Here is an 8,925-nt window from a genome sequence, read left to right as displayed (position 1 = left end):
CGCTATTTCTGTGATCGTAATAACCAAGTTCAATTGTATTATGTAAAACTTAAAGTGGTCATTTTTGTCAGATTTTACATTTTGTACATCACTGTCAGAAAGTATGTTCAATTTTACAGCTGCTATCTAATCTGATAAACTTTTTGTTATTATAATATTAATACTATTGACCATGGGTACCCACTTGAAGGAATTTAAATTATAATGGATTTAAGTTTTGTATCATATCCAGAATAGTACAAAACTTAAATCCATTAGAATTTTGATATTATCATCAAAATTAGGTTTATGATATAGTTTTTTTTTTTAAACTTATTAGTGTTTTTATGATACATATTATAGCATGAGCAGTAGCCAATCAATAGGTATGACCAAATTTTTATGATAAATTTTATTTAATGAAAATAATATTGACAGAACAGCATGGCTAAAAAAGGCACATAAACACAGATATCACAAATAGAATGGTTCATTGTCATTGCACTGGCCGTTAGTCATGCATCAGGGGCATGTCTTAAGATCCAAGGATAGTAATGCGACGTTCTTGTGAAGACATCGGGATAGCCGACGGCGCATGGCACTCCGAAGGAAGCAATTCCCACCAATGAGTTGTCCTTCACGAGTGGTCCTCCAGAATCACCCTGTGAAATTTTGAATATATTATAATCATTAAAATAATTTGTCATATCTTTTGATGGTACATATTTTTAAGCGAGCAGACTCGTCGATTCATGTGTTGTGAACAGTTGTTGGCCATTGACAACAAATGGCAATTACATCCAGCAATTTAGGTATCAATTCGGTTGTCTTAATGCTTGTATCGATTAGTCCATAGCATACATTGTATTGCTAGTATTAAAAATTACAAGTTCTTGGCCAGCTTGGTGGCAACACTTAATAAACTTCCTTCGTATTTTCTTACTTTAAATGTAATTGTGCCAGACCTAGGATTCAAACTCGAGATCTTAGACTTATTAAGCAGGTATGTTACAATTTGGCCATTGCAGGCGTTTGCTGACTGTATTTACTAATATGTTATGTTTGTTTCATATTATTGTTGTCTATTAAAATAATTAATATAGTCATTAATAATTTTAAACATGTAAAGTGTAACGTATCATCTGATTTACTTGATATAAAAGAATCGATTTTATTAACAGAAATTCTTACATGGCAGGATCCTTGTCCGACAGCGTTGAAAGTGCATATCTGCGAGTAGTATAGTGGTCTAATATTTCTATAAGCATATTTACATGTAGCCATGTCTAATACTCGCAGGTCTATTGTCTGTAGATATGTTATTGAACTGCCTGGGTTCTGAAAAAAATTTAAGATTTATGTATTACCATCATGACTAAATTTAATACACATTACAAATAAAAACTTGTATATTATGTAGTTTATTATAAATTTTCTTGTAGGTAGGTACATAAAGTTTTATTTGTTTTAAAAATAATATTTATCTATTTACATTGTACCTATCGTTATATCAAAAAAGTTACCATCTAATGATTACTAAAGAATATAAACTAATATTATTATGGTTGGGAATTATTTTTTAACAGTCTGCAGTTTACTCATTTTTTCATTTATTTCGCAGTTTGGTATTAATATAATAGTTTAATAAGATTTCAATAGATGGCAGTAAGCACAGATAAAAAACTTTATAATAATGTCAAAATTCTAACTACAAATAAAAAATGGTTCAGTTTATTATTTCAAATACCTATTACCTATAATGTATTTTATGGATGAGTTTTTTATTGTATAATTTTAGTGTATATTAACAAATCAGTGTAGAATAGTATAGAATGTTGTCATTACGTTGAATCAAACTAACGGTGAAAGCCATGTATAGATCAAAATGGAATGATAATTGAGAAGGCAACGTTGCATTCTACAATCAAAATTGTGGCCATTTTTTTAAATTTCAATTGCCCGATACCTTAAATATATTAAAATTTATGGGAAAAGTATGAAACCTTCATAATATAAATTGAATAGTTCATAATATAGTTTTTAGGTTAATAGTTTAATTGATATAGTTTAAACAATTTAATGGCTGCATTATCAGTGGTTATGCATACAGTGTTTTCATCATTTTGCTCCTATATTTTTTTATTGACAAAATCAAAATTTAAAATATTTCTTAAGGTACCTACGCCTCTGCCATCATAATATTGATCTCAACCAATGTCAACCCAGTGTCGAAACAATAACATGTATTTAAGTTAGTCTTTACTGTATTTTATTTGATTTCTGGTTTAAAATACGTTGGTTATCATAATATGACAGCTGTCAGATTTATTTCACTTTTTGCCACTAGTTACGCTAACTGTGAGCTCTCACTCTCATTTACAAAAATAACGGCTGATCAGTGTTTACTAATTACATAAACATCAGCGTCTTGTCAGTTTCTTAGATTGTACATATTAGCACATGTACATAGATGACGTAGATATTATAATGAAGAATATTAATAAGTAATGTCTTTTCTTACTGTTTGAGCCCCAAAGCCAGTAAATGTCAAATTGTCATTGCCTGTTATGAACTTGACCAATAGGGGCACCGGTTGGACCAGTCTTGTCATAACAATCGGGAGGACAGTTAGCAAAACTGCAATGTCGTTCACTTTGGTTGTCTGGTTGTGCTCCTCGTGTGGAATGATTTTTGATATATTGTACCTGTGTCCGTTGTCTGAAGTTAGATTATTTACACCGAGCACTACGTGTATGAATTCAGGTTTAGCTCTGAAACAAATTTTAAATAATTAAAACAGAATAATCAGTAGCAAAGCTACAACCTTTACATCGCTGTTATATTTAGAATATATTACGATAATTCAATAATACATCATACGGCTCTCACATCAAAACTCGTCTCTCCTAAAACGTGTTGAATACGTCAATGTGACGTATTCGTTATTCAATACAAACAACAAAATACAAGTTGGCAAATGGAGCTCCGCAGATTGGTCGAATGCGATTGGTTCGTTTGAAAAAAACATCTGGCTGTTGCAATCGACAAGTTGCATCCTTCTCGGGCTCTGAGTCGATGAGTCGAAGTCACATACAAACACCTACGAATTGGTCATTCCTATACCGGCTCGCCGATCACCACATTCAAATATCTATACGTTTCGAAGGCTACGAGTAACTGTCACTAGGTAGATGCGCAGTCTTCACAAGCAACACTGGATCTCAGTTCTCGGAAGGTTTGTTCGGTACACAAGACGAGTTTTGATCTGAGAGCTGGCTAAGGGTAATTATAATTGGGATAGGACGCTATAACTTACTGTAACCTATTGTAACCTTAGGCAACATACACAATCAATCAAAAAATATCTAGGTGAGGAAGAACCCACTGACAAATAATTGAGTCTGAAATACCAGATCAAACAGGGTAATAAAGAACATACATATAAACATGAGAGAGGGAAAGACAGAATGTTGACAGCTGGTATTGCCATCTGATAATATTATTTTATAGTATAACAAATAATTATGTACATTTTTTATAATAAATTAAAATAGCGACATCTTTTGGCATTAGAAAATAATAAGAAAAATAATAATATGGCTTGTAATTTTGGAGAAATTTTAACTATTTAATAAGAAATGTCCACTACAAGATTATCATAAAACAACTTGGATTGCTTTTCTCATCAACATTAGCTTTAAGATAGGTCTTGCCACAATGTCAAACAAAGATGGTAAGACATAATCGTAAACTACACAAGGAATATAATTTTTGTTGTTTAATTTCATCATTCAAAATCATACAGACTATTGTTTAATTACATAATATAATGACTTAATTGTATTTTTTTAATTTTAGAACTTAGGATGTGGTCATCTGAACATATTTCTACATTTATATTTATAAAGTGATAAACAGCAGTAACTCAAAGAAAAATGTTAAAATATCTTTTAAGATAAACAAACGTAAGTCTGCACAAATATTTGAATGAATGGGCAACAGAAACTAGGATCTGGAATTTCTTGACAAGGGTGTGAGTGGTAAATAATAATAATCGATACACACATAAAAATCTGTGGCTTGTTAACATTTCTTGAAACAGTACATTGTAACTAGAGTCTGTCTTCTATAAGCTGGCGTGCCAGTTTCCCCCCCCCCCCGGTGCATCCATCTCGTTCCCTCCCATTGAAAACTTGCGACAGTTGAACGCAATGATACAATGCTTTCCGTGTGACGTGTACGCCAGCTTATAGAATACAGACTCTATACAGGTCATATGGCGATAGTTGGCTGACTGAAATCAGGTACCTAGCTGAGAAAAAAGTTTACATGAGCCGTCTTTTGGTGACATCGTACGTTTTTAGTCAGGCAGTTCAAACTTTAAATATTTTTTTATATCTTTACTCTATACTTCTTATAATGTTATTGTTAAAGCATACCCTACGAAGCAATGAGCGGCTGATAGAATGGCTGTTCTGGATATGACGGCCCCACCGCACACATGAACGCCATAAATGTTCTGCAGAGAAGCGTGATATGGTGCAGAACGAACCGGTGCTGGTGATCCACCAACTATTCGGAGCTGTCCATCTAATAAAAGTAAACATTTAAAAATTGAATTAATGATTAATGTTAACAATTTCTTTTGAACATACATAATTTAGAAAACACTTTTCCTGCAGGAATCAAACCTGCATCTCTCGGGTTTCGTGCCCATGCACATAGACCACTATGATAAAGGCGTCATTGCGACAAATTTTAACTAATGGCTCTTAGTACTAAAGATCTACCATCGTAAGTTGGCAGCCAGTCGAATTTGAAACTAAAATTGTCTATCGAGGATAAATTTGTTACAAATGCCATTTAATTTTACAACATGTTTCTCGAATTATGGATTGCATAATATTTGTACAGAAATCTACTACCAATAAAAAATTATAAATTACCATTTTTTTGTTAGTTATGGTAATATTCTCAATGTCATACTAGCGCCCTCGCTGAAATGCCAATTTATGATGGTAGATCTATATCTGAAGCGCTTTCCAAATTGAGTTAGGTACTATTGGCGATCGGCTTTTGCGTTTTAAATCAAAGTTGGTATTACATTAATTATTCACCGACGTCATGGATCAGTCCAAGATTTTTTGTTGTAACTTACTTGAACTTGCTAATAATTTTTAATTAACAATTTTTTTATTCAACAAATAATTCACAAGATTTAAGAATGTAACATTCTAATGATTGAAAAAATTAAAATAATTTTCATTATAATGGGCTATTTTCTTTCATTTTTTGTCATATAGGTAGGTACTGTAATAGTAGTTTTGCTAATTTATTTTCATTTTAACAAACAAACGATATTTATTTTATGACAGCAGTACAATTTGGAGCCATGCAAGGGTTTCTCTTGCCTCAGAATAATAATAATATGTATAATAATTTATTATAATTAGGATATTATAATGATATGATATTTTCTTTAATGTAAATAGACAATTAAAAAAAACTTTATTACAGTTTGATAGCTGCATTTTCATAATTAATTTTAACACATAGACATACCTGCGAAATTCAGAACTGCACAACCGAAAATTAAAATCACGAAACTAACATCACTTTTACGCATATTTATTTTGTTAATTATAAATTTTACGACAGTTTTTTAATAATTAGGTATTATATTTTCGAAGCTGATTTTATTATATTATTTTAAACATATAAGACCTTTTTCAATCGATAACAATGACAATATTATTTTATTGCAAATTATTATTATCAATATACATGCCTATAATTATTGGTACCAGTGAAGTAGAAAAATAATATTCACAACGTAATACTACGTACTATTTTAAAACTATAGTTTTTCTTTTTTCTGTAACACACAACCTGTTTGCTCGTAATCGAAAAAAAACGTCAGTAGGTATATATAAATTTGCATAAATATCTTTGTATTATGGCATTTATGTGGATAGTAAAACACAAAAAAACGTCTTAAAATTAAAAGAACAGAATATTATTGTTTTGACACTTAAGTAATATTGGTACTTTTCTGTGACTTCGTACTGTGTACTTCGGTGCATTGTTTCGTTGTCAATTAATATTCACGAAATATCAAAAGTTTGTATTAACATATTGAAAAAATAAAAGCGGTAGTCGTAAGTATATTTTGTATACTTACTAACATTATCGTAATTATATTGAGATAGTCACATACTTAGGTATCTATTTTAAAATTAGAACGCCGAGATCAGAGATGTTAAAGAAACCAATATTTTATACAGATGGACCCCTAAACATGTTATAACAATGAAGCCAAAAAGGACCTCTAAGACCTCGAAGACACTCATTTTCATACAAATTCATTCATACGGGATTATCTTGATGTCCGATCTTAAGGAGATCATATGGGCCTCCACAGAGTGGAGGTTTTACAATAGAACCTCGATATACCTAACGGACAAAATATCCGGTCAATAATGTGCATTATTAAAAACATCCTGTTAGTGTTATAACTACATGTTAAAATCCAAGTATTACAATTTTATATGCATGAAAATCACGACATACCTTTCACACTCGTATGCGAGTCTTAATGCCGTCGTACTTATAGTAATGACGCTTGCAACGGTGGCCGCTAATTCACACAGCTGCACAGCAGTTTAATTTGTTTACTCAAAATGTATAAATGCATTTATTACTGCATTCAATGAGTTTAGCAGATATTTACAATAATTATTAGTTAGTTGTTATTTGATAGTAGAAAACTTTTCAGTTAATTAAAGTTTTCATACTTACCTCATCATTGTTCAAAATCACATAATATTTTTAATCAATTTATAGAAACATCACTGGCTTTGTATTGTGCCGTTTATTTTTTTAATAAAAGATGCATTCAAAAAACCTACTTTTCTATAACGGACTTTTGGATATAACGGACAGCTCCTCATCCGCATTCGTCCGTTATATCGAGGTTCTATTGTATTAACAGATTTTTGTTTTTATGAGAAATGGATGTTAGCCCACTTGCTCAACAGGCCCGTACTCTGACAACAAACACAAATTGAAAAATAATATATGCATATTTTGGCCAGACCCAGGATTCGGACCTGGGACTCACGACCATGGGCGCCGCCAGGATTTTGTGTAAGGTGGTGCATGTCAGATAATTCATATTCTTATTCCCCAGATGTTGGATATTTCGCGTAGGCGTCGCAATTTATAATTTGCAGCCACCCCATAGTTCCCTGCATGACCCCTACATCCTAAAGCGGGTCCCCAGGCCAATATATATGACGGCCCCCCTACCTATCGCTAAGGTTAAGGGCGGTGTGCATTTCTACAGTAATGTTCCCCAAATGATTTCCACGAAATCTATTGTTAAGGGTATTCCGTGCAGTTTTAGCGATTTTTAAATATATCCTGTCGGTTTATAGAATTGTTGGCATATACCATCATATTATTATGAAGCACTAATATAAGTCATATTGCATAAATAGTTATTTTATAAGTAAGTAAACATATTAAAGATAAATAATTATAAAAAATTAAAAATTCTCTACGTGAATTATCATTTATTTATATTAATCATCATATCACATATTTTTAAATGTTATTAATCATTAAATAAAATAGCGCCGCAGACGATTTTTTTTACTATTAAAGCAAATTTGTGGTGTGTGTTTTTTTCACTTAACTGATTGATTCACCACGCCGGGCCCTCAGGCTAGAGCCCTGCCAGCCTCCCGTCTTGTGGGGGCCATGGTTCCCGGTCCCTTCGACATTCACTTACTTAGAAGCCATCCATGGACTAAAACCGCATGCGGCTTAGAACCGTATGCCATACTAAACTTATGAATTCTATTCATGAAACTATATTTTCATTAAGTTTGTATGTGTACGTGTATGGTATAAACGTATACAATCAGATGCTTATATTATTATACTTTGTGAAAATATATTTCCATGAACAGAAATCATAATTTTAGTATGGCACACGATTCTAAACCGCATGCGGTTTTATTCCATGAATGGCCTCTTAAACCTTACTACGAGTATAACGGTACCGCTTAAGCGGATAGTAATTATTCATACCTAAACTACAAGGGTTGTCCAATATTTAAAGATCTATATTATATAAAAAAAAAAAAAACAAAAAAAAACATACGACGTGCTCACGACATTTAGCCACTCGGCTGTCATGAGCGTTATTACACATACAAAAATAGCATTTAAATCAAATTATAATGTCTGAAAAATGATCGTTGGATGAAAAATATTTCATATTTTTCTAACTACGCCATTATCTGAGATTATTCTCTTATCGCAGTATTAATCGTATTATCTTTAATGATAATTTATAGGTTTTCAAGATAAAAATAATAATTAAACGATAGTAGGTACCTAACTACGTACCTACTTGCAGATAAGTAATCAGATTATATCGTTTAAAATTTAAATAATATGATAAAAATATTATACTTAAATACCAAACAATAAAAAATAATTCTATGTGCAGTTTATTAATCGAAAAAACACATGATTCATGTGGAGCAAGAAACGATGGTAAAACCTTAGACTATAGATACATCTAGACGCCACCCATTGCATTGCTAAATGAAGCTGCGTGCCGTGCGTTTTGTTTGTGGGCGGGCGAACGCATTCGTACACAAATGTTTTAGACCATAGACCATTTCGCTAGTGCTCGTCCAAAGTGCTCGCACTAGACGCTCAGAATTAAAATATAATTTTCTATTTTTTTACGTTATGTAGTATTTTTAAGCGCTCAAAATGCAACCATTAGGTAAAGATATCCATAATTAAAGTTATTTTAATGAAACACTAGGTCACTAGTATTAAAATATATAATAATATACAAATAAATTATCACAAACATGACCAACTTACATATGAAATGTAATACCATCTTCTTGCTTATCAGTACGG

At 31.8% G+C, this 8,925-nt stretch overlaps 1 protein-coding gene across 1 annotated transcript; it reads right to left on the bottom strand.

Moving 5' to 3' along the window:
- Nucleotides 1–494: 494 nt before the first annotated feature.
- Nucleotides 495–5,510, bottom strand: LOC147073482 (chymotrypsin-2-like). The gene is made up of 5 exons (XM_085945656.1): nt 5,495–5,510; nt 4,419–4,569; nt 2,501–2,750; nt 1,171–1,317; nt 495–641 (listed from the first exon to the last, which is right to left on the bottom strand). The coding sequence occupies exons 1-5, from the start codon at nt 5,508–5,510 to the stop codon at nt 495–497; spliced, it is 711 nt and encodes a 236-aa protein (XP_085801782.1).
- Between the last annotated feature and the right edge of the window lie 3,415 nt (nt 5,511–8,925).

The sequence above is a fragment of the Rhyacophila brunnea genome, unplaced genomic scaffold, assembly GCF_057557595.1.
Source record: "Rhyacophila brunnea isolate RB1 unplaced genomic scaffold, BYU_Rbru_1.0 scaffold_18, whole genome shotgun sequence".
In the NCBI taxonomy this organism is placed as follows: domain Eukaryota; kingdom Metazoa; phylum Arthropoda; class Insecta; order Trichoptera; family Rhyacophilidae; genus Rhyacophila; species Rhyacophila brunnea.
The sequence above is the reverse complement of the archived record's forward strand: the minus strand, read 5'-3'. Positions and strand labels throughout refer to the sequence as shown.